Source organism: Passer domesticus, chromosome 3 (genome assembly GCF_036417665.1).
Source record: "Passer domesticus isolate bPasDom1 chromosome 3, bPasDom1.hap1, whole genome shotgun sequence".
In the NCBI taxonomy this organism is placed as follows: domain Eukaryota; kingdom Metazoa; phylum Chordata; class Aves; order Passeriformes; family Passeridae; genus Passer; species Passer domesticus.
In genome coordinates, this window is record NC_087476.1 from 118243394 (window position 1) to 118261323 (window position 17930).

A 17930-nucleotide genomic window follows, 5' to 3' on the forward strand; every position below is an offset into this window, starting at 1 on the left:
AGTCCTAATCCTTAAAAAGAGGAAGTCGTTTTCTCATCATTATTCTTCATACTTAATTATTTTACATTACCAGTCACCATGGAAACACATAAATGTAATTCACTTACTGATGTGGCAATTATTGGAACTCGATCTTGCAAGTGTTTTCAACTTCTTTGAGACTGAAGAGATCCATTTTTCATTAAGCAGAGAAATTACCCTGGTGCCCCACGGCAGGACACCTCCCACTCCCATCCCAGGGTGCAGTGCCAAGGAGCAGCCATGGCACCACTGCTCACCCACCCGAACTCCAAAGGAGCTTCAGACTTTTCCATGCTGCTCAGACAGCATGTGCAGGTATATGTTTTCAGCTGTAGAGCTGCTTTTCTTGAGGATGCACAGGGATTTTTTTGTTTTTTGCCAGAGGGCCAGGAGCCCAGTGGAGGCAGCAGTGTTGCAGTAGCAGGGGCAGACCCATTGCCTGGCCAGCTGTTGGTGTGACAGCAGCTCTGGGGGTGCAGGTGTGACAGTGGGTGGGTTCTTGGTTGGTTTTGTTTTTTTCATCATTCCTTTGCTAGTTTCAAAGGGATGGGCAGGGCAGCAGGGTTAGACCAGAAGGACGTATGGTTACAAACCCTGGTGTTTCCACCTAGTCCCAATGCCTGGTTCCTGGAGCAGAATGCAAACCCAGGCAGCAGGGATGGAAGTTTGGCTTAAGGATCATGGAGCTTGCTCGCAGCAGTGTCTTTTCACTGGTTCCAGTGCAGGGAACCCATTGGCTTTTATCCACCTTTTTGCATATAGCTGTTGAATTGTCTTTGATTATAGGGAAAACCATTTTTAATCCATGGTCTTGGAAACCTCCTTAATCCAAACCCTGATGTAAACAATGAATACTTCTCTGAGGACATTGGAATGTACATAACATGCTACATCAGATAGCTATAAATGAATTATGCCTAATATCACAATATTTAATGTGAAATTGTCATGAAATTTATTTCCTTCTCCCTATGGGTGCATGAAAATAATTATTGCATTCAAGAATCAGATGGAATTAAGTACATTTTTATCAAAGGCCTGAATTTTTTTCTCAGAGTAGAATTGGAATCCATCACAGTAAGCCTGAATTTTTCACTGCAGGACAGTGTCTCCTTCTGGGAGCTCGGGGTACCCAGGATCAGCTCTGAGGTGGCAGGGTTTGAACAGGGTTCGTGTCAGAGCCCGTTATCTGGCAGCACTGGGGCACGCAATATCCCACACATCTGGCCTGTTTGGCTGTAGTTAGCATAATGCTTGATCGTTAATTAGGCTTTTTATCTTTGCATTTGTCTGGGAACATCTGAAGCCTTCCATGTTGCCTGTCACTAATTAGTTGACTAATTAAATAGTTAGTGCTTACTTGCTGATCACAGAGCTAACACGCAATGAATGGGTTAGTGATGCCCACTGTTTTGTCCTATCTGTCTTTGCCACATGAGCTGACACACATGTGCTTCCCTCTGCCTTCCCTTCAGAGCTAGGCGAGCCCAGGCCATGTGCTCAGTGTCCCTGGGCTGCATCCCTCAGTCATTGTTGCCTTCCATCACTTCTGGTGAGCAGAGCTCAAGTTGTGACAGAGATAAATCAGATGGGTCAGAGCTGGCCTTGTCACACAGTCGGCATCACAATGAACGCTGGCAGTGACTGATACAGGACGTAAACAGGGAGAGGATGTGGGTCAGGATCAGCCTTCCTAACAGCCTCTGCCAGAAAATGAGACTCAATTAGCATCAATATGGGCTTATTTTATAGTTGCAGTCTTGCTTTTGAGACTGTCTGCAGTTTTAAATAAGATTATTTCAACTTGAAATACTTGCCTTTTGAACATATGCAAACACGTCTCTGAGCCCAAACTGTTCTTTCACTCTTGAAATTTGTAAATATTTGTAGATATTTTTCTTGTTACTATTTATATTTGAATGCTCCTAACTTCTTGGTGAGTATTAAAGCTGATCTTGGAAATAGTAGTTTTCTTATAAAAAGCCTGCTCAAAATTGGAATGAGTCACAAGGGTTTTTATAGAATGCTGGGCTGCATCTGTCATATCCTCCTGGTGACTCAGCAGGACATCCACAGCTCTGAGCCTGGTAACCTGGTACCTCTGATTGATGCAGTTCAGAGCAAATACAGCAGCATTCCAAGTGCAAACACTGCACCGAGGTTCTCCAGCTCTCTGCTAAAGCTATGGAGGAGATGTCACCACTTTTTCTGTTCATTGGTTTGAAGCTTGTTCCCAGAGCTGTGGAGAGAGTGCAGTGCTGAGCCCTCCAGAGCAGTCTCCAGGCTGCCTGAGGGCTGGCTTGGAAGCACAGCAGACTGGACAGGCTGCTGCAGTGGCGAAAAAAACTACTTGTCTGGCTAAGCTGTGATCCTTCCCAGTAGTGATTAGTGTAGATTTGATTCCTCTGTGTGTGTGTGTACTGTGAGGGCCAGAGTGAGGGTGCTGAGGTGTGGAGGTCAGTAATTGAAAGATGGATGTTTGGGATCAGGAGTTTTGGCCCAGTTGACTCCTCTGCCAGCTGTGTCCCTGTCCTTCCTGGGCTGCCAGCCTTATGTTGTGAGGACCTGGCACTGCAGGGATGCCTCAGAATGTGCAACTTCAATGAGTTTTGTGTTCTGCTGGCAGAAGCAGCACATGTGGTTAAACCTCAACCCTTCCAGGTTTAAGGGCTGTCTGCCTGGTGCCATCTGGGAACATTTCAAGGGTGCCCACTCTGAAGGCAGCATTGCCAGATTTGCACCAGGCTGCATCATGGAGTCAGAGTACTTATCTTCTCTGCAATAGTTTGGAAAATTGGAGTTTAGTATACAGCCATAAAAACTCTATCACCTTGGTTTTAAACATAGGTAATTGGCCAATAATACTGAAAATGTCCTATTAGCAAGCTGGAATCTGCACTGTGTGTTACTCACTGAAGCACTCTCACAGCAGTGGGCAGTGATGAAGTTTATACCACACTTTAGTTTTACTGCCCAATTTATGGTACCTTTGTCTGTGGGAAATGGTGTTGATATTTCTCAGCTGTGGTTTGGAATCTGCAAGGTGTTTAAACAGCAAGAGACTGTAACTACCAAGGCCATCATCAGATATCCCTCATTTTCCATCTAGAAAAATAATTGCCATTTTTGAAGAAAATTAAATGCTGTAACACTTGTGGAATGGAAATTGTAATTTTATGAAGGAAGTGCTCTCACTGGAGCAGTGGTTGGATAATGCTTTGATTAGGTCAGACTCAAAGCTAACTCAGTTTAGGGATGGCCTTTTGAATGCTGTAGCTGTGGAAGGATATGGATGGGTCTTGTTTAGCTGTGTGTTTTAAGTGGGCAAGCAAAAGAGCTCTTTAGTTTTCCCTGCCCTGTTTCAGAACAATTCCTACTGTAGGAACTTTGCCATGTTGGTTTTAGTAACCTAGATTGTGAAAATGCCGCAGATCTTGAGTGGATGCTCTAGTTTTTGTAAGCAAAACCAGTTTCTGGGAAGTGAGAGGTGACTGGAAGGGACACAAGCAGTGAAGCCACAGGAGGGGGCCGAGGTGTTTCAAAGTAATGAGCTTATAAGGTGGTTGGGAGTTCAAAAGAAGAAACTGGAAAAATACATGTTTGGTAATGTTCAGCAAGAAATCAAGATTGTAGACTGATGTAAAGCAACCTAAAAACCTAGGAATTGGAAGGCAACAGAGTCAGAGTTGCTGGTATTTTTAATTATATTATCTAGGAAAAGGACCAGCACAGAAGACAAGAGGCAAGCAATATAGCCACAGTAAAATAACCACAGAGAAGGAAATCTAGGGCTAATCACTTGAAGGGGGAAGAGTGAGAGGAGTAGACCTAGCAGGAGAATCCAAATTTAACTGGAGAGGAACAGCTTCTAAGAGAGGATTGCCTGGGTTTGGCTGGGATAGAGTTAATTTGCTCTCTAGTAGCCATGTTTGGATTGAGTATGAGAATAATGGTGATAATTTGCTGATGTAATTGTTACTAAGTAGTGAACCATCAAGTTCAAAGTCTGGTGAGAGACCCAGCTACCAGTGGTGGAGAGAGAAGCATTCCCAAGCATCCTTGAAGGGTGTTAGTCAAAGGGTGAAGGAAATGTTCTTTAGCTCTTGAATGGATTCTTGCTAAGATGTCAAAAATGCTGACAATGGTGGCTTTCATGGCCTGGGCTTAGAGGTTGCTCTTCTTAGGAGGGCAGCATCTGATAAAATTACCAATAAACCTGGCAGGAAGTTTCAAAAAAACCCCTCAAAAAACAAAGCACTGTTTCATCAAAATAGAAGTTTTTGAAGAAACTTTGTTGTTTTAATACCAGGAGAAAGCAAGTGGGGCATAATAAAATATTTTGCTGAGAGAGGAAGAGTTGTCACGGGCCAGGTTGTGTGGAAAGCCCCTCCTTGACCCTTGCATTGATAGGTGTCCCACTGAACGCTGTGCTGTTATCCCTTCTTTTGTTGAGTAAATTCATTCACAATCTTAACACCTTTTCCTAAGGTCAATCCAAGGGAGAACTGGCTAATATTTGTTTACCGGTAATTGAAGAGGGATATCTTGGAAATGGACACCTGTTGGTCAGCAGTGAATCTGGAATCCTGCTCTGGGAGCTGTAATTGATGCCTTCAGAGTAGGTTCTTGAGGAGAGGTGCTTTTGGTAGGTGTTGATACAAACAACAAACCCTTCTGCTGCAGCTAAGTAAGTTTGTCTGGGGAGGCAGAGGCAGCAGAGGGAAAGGAAAACACTGGGGCTGGCAAAGGAATTCCGTGGAGAGACAGCATGGGAACACATTGCTTGGGGAGGGGCTGCAAGCAAGGCTGTAGTACTGAATAGCACATTTATCCTAGAGGGACAACTTGAGTGAGCAGGGTTTCTTTCTAGCTCTTCATATGGGCAACCTTTGTTAAGCTGGGCACTCCCAGCTGGAGTTGGGTGTGGCGATGGGAAATCTGTTAGAATGCCTTTTCCTTTTGGAGAAGTGTCTTCTCCAAGTTATATCCTGACTGCTGTGTTCTTGAAATGTTACCTTAAAAAAAAAAAAATTCTGCTTTGGATAGATTGACATTTGAGGGGGAAAAGAGAACTGTCTCCATCTGCCTTGTACAGTGACAGTGACACCTGGGCATGCAGAGTTCCTGTGCCTTGACCACAGCTTATGGCCTGTTGGGACTCTTATCATCATCTCTGCTTCTGGGCTCCTTCCTCCCTGCAAAAATTTAGTGATCCTTTTTTGCTTCAGGACAGAGAATTTTCTGATTTCAAAGTTTTGTTAATGAAAGACTTTATCACATCTTACTTTTCAGTGTTTAGTGCTGAAATCAGATTTTTTTTTTTTTACCATTTTCGGAATTATTTCAAGCTGCCATTTTTATAGGGCTCTGCTGCAGTGAAGCTGAGGATCCAATGTCATTAGGACTTTACTTTTGGATAGGTTATAATTTCAGATATTATTGTTTAAAGAATATGTGCACAGGAGAACAATTCACATTGTTACCAACTTTAGGAGGCAGATAAAGCATTATCTTCTTTATTTTAGTTTTTATTGATAACTGGGAAAATAATATTATAAAATGCAAGATTTCAAATAAATTAAAATCTCTGGTTCATGAAGACTGCTTTGCTGCACTTTATTTTTTGTAACAAAAGTGGTTTGACTTGTTGGGATAATGAGGGGTTAAATGAAAGCAAGTAATTAAATTATTTGCTCAAGCAGTTTCCACCATCTAAGCCTCCATCATTATGCCACACACAGAAGGAAAAAAAAAATCAAATAGACATCAGGCAAAAAAATCCAGCAAAATGAGTAAGGAATGCTCTAAAAAATTCACAAACACCAGGATATATATGTGAAAACTGCACTAAAACTTTTCTGTGTCCTTTTGATTATGCTCAGTAGATTGGTAACCCTGTTTTATTTTGAGGACAAGGGTGTTTCAGATTCTTTTTGTAGCTGTCCTCTAGAGCTGTGCACTGAAACCTAACACCTTTTACTTATTTCCCTAGATACTCTAATCCCTCCCTGCTTTACCAGTATCTTTGAGCTGTTCTTCCCTCTGTATCCACAGCAACGTGAATCCCTGCTGGAATTATTTGCTTCTAAAATGCAGGTGCACTTGTTTAATGTTGCACTGGTTCAGGCTTTTAACTTGAAGACTTTTTCATCAAATGGGAACCTCCACTTTGCCCTGTTTCATGGTGGACATTGTTATTAGCAGCATCTAAGTCAGTCCCTGCCCTGAGACCACTGCCCATGTCCAGGGCCTTGGTTATTCTTCAGTTGAGAGCTTTTAGGCACTGGTAAGGAGTCCAAAGGGGTAGTAAATGAGCCATCCTTTTGTTAGCTTAGAAATAATAAAGCAGAGAATCCCCCACCTGTCACCCCGTGGTGACTACCAGTGCCAGCAGGAGCTGCAGCTCCCCTCTAGTGCTCAGGCTTGTCCTTAAGTGCCTGTGTGTGTGTGTAAATGTATTTTAAATCCTGGGGTCACACGTGCCAACTACACTTCTGGAGCCAGGCCTTTGTAGCACAAGATACATTTGTTACTTATTTAAAATCCTGATAATTTGCACAAATACCAGCAGCCTGTGCTTAAACACTGGTCAAATTCTGACACTTAGCAGGGGTTTGCCTCTGTGTGTGGAGATGGGGCTGTTGTTTGAGTGGAGCTGTGCAGCCCCTGAACCACCCTGCCCTTGAGGAGCTGCCAGCCACCCTACTTTGTGCCTGGCTTTTCCTCAGTGTAAAGGGGAAATCAAAGATATGACTTGTTTTGTCTCATTTCATGCAAGAAGGTGTGCTAATCAACATTTTGATGCCTATGAGATGAATGGGTGGGAAGCATGAATTGATATGAGGTGCCATGGGAGTGCTGAGGTAGAAATAAATCATTAGTTAGTAAATCATACTGACTGAAAGGTCTGATTGAAGCCTCCCACTCAGTGGGAAGAAGGGAACAAATACCAAATGACTGGGGAAACCCTGGATGCCTGTGTGTGGACTCAACAGAGGTAGAGTATCTGCAGAGGAAAATGGTATGTGACAGATCAATAAAGTGCATCATCATGCAGTCATGCAATAGAGGCACATTAACAGTGCCTAGAACTTTGATTATGCCACGTTTCTGATGCTGGCTCACAAGGTTTCCATCGTAAATATTAACAGTATTGGAACATAATGTTACTGTACCCCTGGATTTGAGCACCTGTTGGTAAGAGACCGTGCAGCATGTACAGGTGACTTCAGCTCCACACTGAAATGAAACCTCCTTGCTATGGGGTTGGGAGGATGTGTAGGGTGTTTATGTAATTGATCCCATGTAAATAAATGCCAAGGAGCTGTGCTCTGTCGGTGTGTGAAGTTCCTGTAGTTGTTGTTCACACCCCACGAGCGACGTTCCCCGTGTGCAGATGGCATCACTTTAACACTCTGCCCTCAGCTTTGTGGATCAGGCTCACTCTCATTTACATTAAGACCATTTTGTATCACTCAGGCAGCATAAGGTGGCCATAAATGAAAAGCAAATTCTATTTACATCCACCTTTGCAGAGTGACCTTAATTTAAATGAGAATCAGGCCCATAATCTGTATAAATATATGCACTCTGTTACATTAAGGTTATTTATTACTTTGTGTTTGGCCTGAGTATGCATGGAGATTTACCACAGATAATCCATAATCCAGAATTAAACTATTAATATGCATTTTGAGAGGGGTAGCCATAACCTTGAAATTCCTTGGTTTAAGTATGACCTTTAACTTTGTTTGAATATATTTTTTAAATGTATGAATAACAAATTAACATTGGTTGATAAAAAACATTCTGATTCCTTTGTACCATTTGCATCTATCCATCCTTAACTTACAGAAAGCCTTGAAGATTAGAAGGCTTAATCACTCATCATATTTACTTGTTTTCAAATGTCAGATCACATTTAGTTCAACATACTGTCAGTCTTGTCCCCCTCCTCGCCCCAGCTTTACTGAAACTGTGGTGGAAATTGTTCTTCTCTTTGTATCCAGAGACACCCGAATGTGTGCAGAGTGAAACACTTCGACCCTGTGTAAAGGAATTGCTTTCTGTATCCTCCTGAACATGGAATTCTGAGCTATGCTGTCCCTTGGATGTGCCCTCCGATTTTCTTCCAACTGGGGCCGTTTGTTTTTCTTTCCACAGGCCGCGTCTGAAGTTCAACAACCTGACCTTGATTTCCATTCATGGCCTTCCAGGAAAAGACCCACAGAGCTCCAAGTATAGAAGATTTTTAATTAACAGGTGTGACTTCATGTCTAAACGCTTCCATAGCTCCTGCTGAAAATATAACACTGTAATTCTTGTGAACTTGTCCTACATTTTAGATACATCCGTAGAGAGCCCCAAAATACTCCAGTCTATCTATCCAGCATGCACTCATCTACAAGAGGAGTTGGATAGATTTATGAGTAGGGAAATAGTGCCAAGCAGTAACTTCAGGACAGCAATCCACTGTGTTATACCTAAACTGTGGGCCCTGCATTCTGAGGCTTTTTAGATTGTCCAGGCTGAAGACAAATGACACAAGATGTCTGCTTACTTTTAAAATCTTGTTTGGATTTTAGCTTCCATGAGTTTTGTTGTAAATAATGCTGAACCAAAGAATGTACAAGAATTAATATTGGTAATGTGACAGGGACTGACTTTGGGCAGTGTGTGGTGGGATGCAGAGCCCACCAGTGCTGGTGGGGTTTTTGCAGGGTACAGGGGGAATTGTTGCTGTTGATCAGTTTGGCTGAACTGTTCTGCATCAGTTCTGCTGCTCGTGGGCTGTGAGTGCCAGTCCCTGGGCTGTGGCAGTCTGTCCCCATTCTCAGCCACAGCACTGTCCCAGAGCAGGGACAGTGTACAGCTGAAGGGAAATGGTGGAAGAGCCTTGTCTAGGGACTGTCAAACACTCTTCAGACTTGCTTGTTTGCCAGTAAATATAGCTGCCATTTAATCAGATAAAATCTTACCTCTTTAAAGTTCACAGTACATAATTATCATTTAAATACAGTTTTTTGGGGTTTATTTTGGACTAAATCATCGCTGTGGACTTGAACGTGATTGTTTTGAACATAGAGAAGCATAGAATTAAAATGGATCAGTTATTTTAAATAGCTGGTGAATGAACTTAGTATAAATTATTTAGATTTGGCATGTGACTCTTAGGGGCCTTTACATTGTATTTTACCAAATCTTTTCCTCTGTGAGCTGCAGTGCACTAAAGGGCTGGCTCTTTAAATGACAAAACAGCTCCATATCTGCTTGCTTACAAATGGAACCTGTACAAAGATGTGAAAATAATGTAGTGGGAACCTGTTTAAAACCATCTGATCTCATGTGGAATTTTGCCCTGACAAGACATTTTGTAAAAGTAGTTGTCTGTGTTACTTTTTGTACTGTAGAAAGGGGTGTGTTAAGGTGCAAATCTAACAAACGAAGGAATTATATTCTCACATGAGTGCACATAGTGTTTTTCCTAAGTTCACTGTAGAAAAGAGATGTACTGACAAAGCATCCTTCCTGATAGAAAGTTGCAGTTCAGAGCCACCTCACCAGATTTAGCTGTTAAAATCTGAAAGCAGATTAAGAGTGAAAATTGAACTCTGCAGGGTATGATTTCTAAAAGCATCCCTGTGATTTTGGAGTGTCTGTCTCCTGGGAACTGTGCACCTCAATTATAGAGGTGCTTTTGAAAACTTCCCTCTGTCCTTAATGTCTCTTTTATTTACAGATTTCTGCATTTCTATAGTTCAGAATTGTCAGTGGTTTTCTTCCCTTATTTTTTTTTCACTCTGGTGTCTCTGAGTACAGAGGATGCAGAGCATCACAGAAAGCCTGGCAGTTCAATCCTAAAATTCCCCAGGCTATGAAATCAACTGTATTTGTTCATGTGGCATCCTGAATGCCAGTTTTGGGAGTTTGGTAGCAACAATTAACCTGGAATCAGGAGCTCTGTGCTGGGATGTGTGTCCTGATATTAATGGCAAAGCAGCAGCTGTCAGTGCTGGTCTCTGCCTGCACTCTCTGCTGCAGCTGCTGGTGCCACAGAAAAGCATCAAATGCTTGAGCATGGGCCCAGCCCATATTTAATCACTTTGAGACCTGTGGGAGAAAGTGGAATATTTTTCATCACTAAGTATACACAGAAAGCAAAGTTTTTGGGCCTCTAAATGGCCATGTATCTTCTGTGATGACTTCAGATGACAGTCTGGGTGAAGCCCAGGGTCTCTGGCCATTCCCCTCCTGAGATCCTGGCAGGGGTGACACTCAGCTTCTTTCACGGAGTTTGTTCACAGTGTTTCTTCTTGCAGTGCTGCTGTGGTCTCACAAACCAGACACCTGTGTGACACCAGCCACTCTTTTTTTTGTGTGTGTTTTAAACCTGTTGCATTCTTTTTCCCTAGATCCTGTGGGTTTATTGCTCTACAAAGCTAAAAATGGGTTTGTCCAGTTCTACTGAAAGAACCTAACTGAATAGGCTTTGCCTGGTGCAGGTTTTCAATATTGGGGAGGGATGGAGCCCTGCTGGATCTGCACAGTGGCCAGCAGCAATCTCTTGTGCATTTCCATGGTGGGCCATTGCCAGGCTCAGTGGCCACAATGGCTCTAGTTGGGAATGTTCTCACATTTTATAGTGATATATCTGTTGCACATCTGTATGGAAGCATTTTATCTTCAGGAGTCTTTGTCTTTGCTGAAGGCTATTATTAAGCAGAGAGGGTGGTACAAATGTAGTAATAAGTAAGTGTCTGGGTGTTTACTTGGTTGGACATTCTGGGTCCTCTGAGCCTTTGAAATAATTGTAATTTTCATTGCTGAGGCATTAAAAGAGGTTTTGTTCCATTTGGATTTTGCTTTAAAATTGGCTTTTTAAAATAGCAGCTTCCAGATCTTGTATACTTCTCTCACACATAGGGATATCTGATGCTTTTTGCTTGGAACAGGCTGTAACACCCCTAAAACATGAGAAAAGCAAACCTTGTCTGAGACTATCAAAGCCAACACGTTATTTTTAGGGTACTGATATGGAATTCACACTGTTAGAGCACGTTGCTTGTGATGTGTGCTCCATGCACACCCAGAACATCCTGGAGCGCACCACTCAGGAGCAGTTCAGTGTGCTTTCAGTATTTGTCATTCTTGCATTGTGGAAAAGTTCTTTTGGAAAAGGGTCACCAGTGGGAGACTCGAGATCTCTGCCTTTTACTTCTAGCTCTGACAACCCTTTTCCTAGCTTTCTACTTATTTTTAAACTTTTTGGACTAATACTTTGGAATACAGATGCTAAAATGCTAGGATGCATTCCCTGCATTTGTGTCTCACCGTAGCTATGACTGGTGAAGTTGAATAGCAAAGGAAGGAAAGTTGAGGAAAAGCTGAATAAAGAAGTCTTGTCTTGGAGAAGAGTTGCACTGTTGAATTATTTTCTTTGCAGGTTCAAAAGCTTCTACCTCGCTTCAACCTACAAAGTAAAAGCAGAGTAAAGCATAGATTTCTGATTTTGTTCTTAAATTACGTGATTGTAAGGCCCAATGCTGGAAGGCCTTGTTTGGGTTCAACAGAAAGCTGTCAATTTGTAACTGAGTCTTTCCTAATGCCTAATCTTTTGCCATAGACTGCAGTAAACTCACAGCAAGGGAGCAGGCGGAACCACTGGGGGCCTGGGCTGAGCTCACCAGATGTCTAATTAATGCCTGCTGTCAGCTGCCGAAATGTCACTTACAGATATTTTTTCTTTGCAGCCACTGTTTTAATGATGAAGATTATGCACAGATGTCACTTTGTTCCTGGGTTAATGTTGTGGTTGGTAAAATGACGGGCATAAACCGCAGTGCCAAATACGTTGTTGTTTCCAAGGAGAAGAAAGTGCCATACGACTACCTGGTTCTGTGCACAGGACAGAGCTACCAGGTGAGCTGTGTGCAGAGGGAACCAGCACAATATTCCCTGGTTTTCTACAGTGAGTGGTGTTCCTGAGATTATTAGGCAGAGCAGCCTTAGCAAGGGTAGCACCAGCAGTTTGCAGCCCTGTAGTACAGCAGGTTGTAGGGCTGTGTCGGTGCTGCTGCTGAAGCTGGAGGAGAGGAGGGTCAGACAGAGTTTCCCACCAGCAGTTTACTGCTCAGCGTTGGGCAGGAGGCAAAGCTGACTGTGTTTTTGCCACCATAACCATTAAACCTGCTAAGGAACAGGCTCAATTGACATGTGGTCCCAGCCACAGGAGACTTAACTCCAGCTGGTCTAACACCATTTGACCTAGTTTTGGAAATGGAGAGAATTCCTTATCAAATTAATTACTCATCTCACGTGATGACCATGCCTAGGCACATCCATGGTGCTGCTTGGTATTGTAGCACACAGCTGAGTTTCCAGTGAGATTGAAGAAGACCCTTAGTGGCATTTCAGATGTGGAATCAAGTTGAGCTACAGCCCCAGAGCTTCTACTCAGACTCCCTGGGCAGGATGGCTCCTGTATCCCCATGAGGCCATCAGACCCCATAACCAAACGGGCAGCTTGATACAGCCCTTTTTTGTTGCAGGGCTTTGCCTTACCTGGGTGGTTTGGGGCAGAAGTTGTGAGCAAGACATTTTGTCTTTAAAATCAGGAGATGGATGTGAGCAATGTCTGCAGCTTTGCAGTGCTGCACCACGTCCCACAGCGGTGTCTGGTTGCCTGTGTGCAGCAGGCTGTGTGGTCTGTGATCCCTTCTCAGAGCAGAGGCACACTGAAACAGCAGCCCATGGGCACTGCTCAGCAGGGATGAAACAAAAGCTGAAGCATGGGCTGGAAAAGTGCTCCTAGGAAAAGGTGTTTGGAGGTAACTCTGACTTGCAAAATATTTTATGGCAAGTAACTGCAGTGGAGAAGAAAGCCAAAGATAGCAAGGGAAAAGGCAGGTTTTATTTGCCTTTGAGGAGAAATTCCATCATTGTCATCCATTCTCACTTTCAAGCTATACAAAAGGATAAGAAGAAATGAGTGGCTTCTGTTTTATTACATAGAGCTCTAGTCTATCCTTTCTGTAAGTTGTTCCTTATTTGGTAAGCCGTCAAATTAATGCTTAGTAAAACATTATGTGTTATGATTTAGAGATTTACTTGTTGAGTAAGATCTTTTGGTGTCATGCTTGGTTTTATATGACCCAACAGTATTTCAGTTGTTCTGGCTGGCAGTGAGAACAGGGTTCAGGATGTGGCTCAGTGGTGCTGAGGAAGTCAAAGATGAGATTCCCTTTTTGCTTTGTACAGCTCAAACCGAGTTTGTTATTGTAAAGCACATTACACAGTGACTGTGTTACTGAATCTTCACATTTGAGCTATCAAGCAGGTTTTGATCCCTTTCTCTAGGACAAAATCTGTCATTATAGAAGGTTGATTTTTGCTGACAAAAGGTGGAGGTAGAGCCGTTAAAAGTGATCTGTTATTCAGAGAGCTGCTGAGATTCCCTGTGTGTGTTGGGACACTTCTGCTGTTTGCTGTGCAGTCCCATGTGCACTTGCACTGACAGGGCTGTTTGAAGTGGTCAGCCACATCCCACAGGAAACAGGGAACACATGTACACTCAGATTGATGGGATCCATGTTCCCTGTGGCCATGGGTGTGTTTGCTGCTGCTGAGTGTTACCAAGGGTTGGGATGTGCCAAGAACAGCAGCCCTTGGGTAGCCAAAGTGAGAGTGTCATTGTGTTTTGACATCTCCAAGGGCTGTGCTATATCCACTCACTGACTCATTTCTGCAGGCCTTGGCTCCCATGGAAGCACATATCAGTGAAGTCACGAGCCACTGGCCACAGAGGTACACAGAGAAAGTCCCTTCCAATCACTTCACTCTCAATGACACCCAGGACTGCTTGGAGGCAACACTCTGGCTGGAGGAAAACCTCATCAGCTCCACAGGTAAGGAGCTTCATTAGTACATGCACTTACAGAAATGTTTCCTGGGCTTATTATTTCCTTTATTCCCTGGTATAATTGGGGCCTGATGAATTCTAACAGTCTTTCATCTGCTGTGCTTTGTTTTCCAGATTAATTTAGAATTTTTGGTTATTTTTGATACCCAGCATATTTAGCTGGGAAAGAAAGGTTTGAGATAGATTAATTATCTGCAGTTATTATAGAAAACCAAATGAGTCCCAAATGCAAATCTGTCTGGAGTCATTAATTCACCAGTGAAATAATAATTTAATTAGTGGATGTGGTTTTCTACTGTATAGAAAAATATCTAGATTTGTGGCATAACACAAAGAAAATAAGCCTAAATTAGGAAGTGTCTGTTAGTATTATATTCAGTTGCATCAGTGACAGATTTTCACATAGAACTGCAAGTTCCTGGTACTTTTTAACCCTTAAAATCAGATGTTTATGCCAATGTGCACCATCCCTGTATTTCCTCAGCCTTGTCATGTGTGCTCTGTTTGTATGCTCACTAGTTCATCCACTGTGTGTGCACTGTGGAAAATACCTGGGACCATCCAGGTTTCTAAGTCAGCTTTGAACTAGAAAAACAGAGACCAAAGAGTCAACGAGTTCATGAAATGTCAGTTCCTCCTGGCTCTGAGTCAGGACATTTCAGAGCAGGAAAGTTGTCTTTGTGGGGAATTCCTGCTGGCAGAGTGCAAGAGCAGGACTTTGCTGAGGATGTGTTTTATCTGCCTTGTTTGTGGAGTGTGATGAGAATTGGCAGTGTTTTGGTGTGGTGCAAGGTTCACACCTGCTTGGCAGTCCTTTAGGGAAGTTCTAAAAGCATTGAGAATTCCTTTGTCATCCTCCAGGTTTTGCTGTGATCAGCACAGGGCTTCATAAACACGGCAGTGTTTCTTGGCCAGCTTCCTGGCCTCTGGAGCAGTCCAGCTCCACCTGTCCTCCAGCTGGCACCAGCTCTGCCCACACAGCCTTACCTGGTATCCAGCTGCTGCAGCAGCTGACTTTGCATAGACAGATGAGGGTGTTAGCTTTCCCTGCTTGCTGCTGCTAGTGCTTCTTGTAACTCCCTGTGTGCCCAGTGCTGGAATGTGCCCCTGTGCAGGGCTGTGCCTGGGAGCAGCTGCTGGCTGACAATGCCAGGAGGATCAGTCGCTCTGCAGCAAATGGCACAGTCATGTTGTCTCACCTGCCTTGGCATGGGTGCACCAGCAGCAGTGCTGAAATCATGGGATGTTCATCTTCACTTTATTATGGCTGCTGGCCTTGGCTGCAAGGTGGAGCTGCATCTCTTAATCAGGCTCTGGCCTGGCTTCATGTGTAGAGAAGGTAAATTCACACCACCAGTGAAGTTGGTCTGGAGGCACTTTTGGAGATGTGGTCTAGCAGAGATGTGGCACCTTCCCCTTTCCCCCTGCTCTGGCTTCAGGTCCCTCTCCTTGCTCTTCCCATCACATTCTCTACTGCTGTGCAGAGTGCCCAGCTGAAGAGGTCTTCCTCCACTGATCTCAGTTTCTCTTATTCTTCACCCTGCTTCTTCTTCTAGCTGTGTTTCTTACAAACACAGTCTTGACAGCTCTTGAAAGCTCTGGGAGGGCTTTCTGCTGCTGAGGGCCTGGGAGCAGGGCAAGCACTGGCCCCACTGCCACTGTGGCTTTCTGATGAAACCCAGCCACCTAATGCATGGAACCTATTACAGCTGTAATTGGGACTAATTGAAATTCATCTCCTATTAGCTCTGCACTTTCCATGAAAATAAAAGTAGGATGGAAGTAAAGTAAGGAACAAAACTGCTTTAATGGCCCAAAATGAAGCAATTATTTTTTTTCTCTTCACCTAAGCATAGTTTACTGCCTTATTAAAAGTGTGTTTTGTAGGAATACTCTTGCATTAAAATTCCAGTGCATGAATCACCGACTGGAGCCACCAATGCTTTAGCTCATACTGGATTTCTCCTTTGGCTTTTGCAAACTGCAAAGATTCAGGTCACATTAGGGTCACTGAAATCTTGTGCTTCTTACTTGTGGAAAATTAATGAGTCTGCTCTGCAGCAGGATGCTGACATTCAGGTAATAAATGATAAAACTGCTGTAATGATCTTTATTTATGGCTGTTTTTTCTGTAGAAGGTTATTATGTTTACTCACAGATACATACATTTTCATGTAGTTAAATAATAAAAGCATCCTGAGGAACTGCTCTCTGTTCAGTGGACATAATTTCAGTCCATAATGAATATCTGCAGTTTCTAGACTACCAGCACTGTCATCTAAAAAGCCACTAATATTGTAATAAGCAGAAGCAGTAAATTGTTGATTTACAAGAGGTCAATAAAGGAGCATTGCTTTCCCTGATCTAATGCAGTTGTATTTAATATTACCATATAAACCAGAATTTTAATTTTCCTTGAGAAATGTAGGACTCTCATCTGATCTTGTCCATCCCCAAATGCCAGTGTCTAATGCAGGACCTGAGCTTCTCTCTGAGGGGGCTGTGCTGCCCAAGGGTGAAGGGTCTCAGCCCAGCCTTGCCCTGCAGTCAGAATGGTGCTTTTCTCAGCTGTCTCTCAGGGAAGCCCTCCTCATCCTCCTTTTCCAGCCACAGCATCCTCTTCACTCCTCATACATTTCACTCCCTGCAAATCGAAAACATGTAAATGTAGCATGAGGCTGTTGGCACCTGCACACCACATCCTGGTCTGCACTGTCAGCACATGGTGTTAATAAAAATGAGTATAGCAAAGCTGGTCTTTACACACTGGTTCTACTAGGCTGCTTCTTGCATTACACCCTGCTGTAGCAGGGAAAAAACAATCAGACTTGCATCTGTCTTCTCTTTTGGCACTCTCCTGAGGCTGCTGTAGCTGCAGACAGGGGTCCTGGCAGGCACAAGCTATGGGATAGATTCTTCGGCTTGGGAAGTCAAGCCAGTGGTGGATGCACTGGAGCATTCCTGTATTCTGTATGATATTTATGGAAGTAGTAATATCTTTTTATTCTCATGTTTTTGAATTGGTACATTTGCAGGTAAAATGATTCTGTCCCTTGGGTCATTGCTGTGAACAGTACAAACAAGTTTTCTGTCTTTGGTGTGCTGTGTACTCGTGGGGCAAGTCTTTTCTCTGGCAGCTGTGAAGAGAGATGTTTCTTTGGCACCTACAAGTAGCCAAACTGATGGGGACAAATGAAATAACCTTGTCATCAAAGGGGAATAGTAGAACATCTGTTAACATTTTTATCATTAATATTCTTGGGAGCTGGGGCTGTGTGCCTGCTCAGATTATTATTGCCCTGCATCTCATGCAGTAAAACATGGTCCAGTGAGATCAGTTTAGTCTATAAAATAATACAATCAGGGCATTGGGGATGCTGTCACTTGTGAGATGGAAATGCCACCTCTGAGACAAATGTGCAGGTTGGTTGCAGCACTGCCCAGGTGAGAAACATGAAAGCACTGGGAAGGTGGTTTTTAGTCATCCTTGTACTGACAGGTCAGATCTGAAACGCAGGAGCTGATGTGGGCAAGGGCAGGCAGGTGGAGGTGTTCCTGCCTCCCTCTAGACCCTGCCACTTGCTCAGGGCTGGGGCAGCTGAGTGTGGCAGGTGGGGTGTGTGGTGCACAGAGAGTTTGCAGGTCTGGGTTCTCGCCCTCAGATGAAGGTCCTGATCTCCAGGAGAGGAGTTCCATTTTGCCTGGGCTGCTTAAAGGCTTAGTGGATCAAGCAACAGACAAATGCTTCCTGTTCCAAGAAGGGGGTGAAGGGAATGAAGGGGAGAGGAGCACGTCTCAGTCTTGCTCAGAGGAATGTCGGTGTGTTTTATATGAAACCATCCTGAGATAAAATACACAGCTGCTCTGCTGCCTCTCAGCTCTGCCTCTCTTATTGTCAGGAGGGCTTAAGCCCTTAGGCTGGAGAGCCCCATCATGCTCACACAGAGCAGACCCTCCCCTCCTCATGTTCCTGCTCTGACTGTGCTGTTTG

At 43.6% G+C, this 17930-nt stretch overlaps 1 protein-coding gene across 4 annotated transcripts in view; it reads left to right on the top strand.

Annotated features, from left to right (window-relative positions):
• CFAP61 (cilia and flagella associated protein 61) overlaps window positions 1-17930 on the top strand; it is a 97056-nt gene that overhangs the window by 42733 nt on the left and 36393 nt on the right. For all 4 annotated transcript variants that reach the window (XM_064415457.1, XM_064415458.1, XM_064415456.1 and 1 more), the window contains exons 18-20: window positions 8185-8283; window positions 11772-11940; window positions 13769-13925. In XM_064415457.1, the coding sequence (XP_064271527.1) occupies window positions 8185-8283; window positions 11772-11940; window positions 13769-13925 (425 nt within the window). The remainder of the gene's footprint in view (window positions 1-8184; window positions 8284-11771; window positions 11941-13768; window positions 13926-17930) is intronic.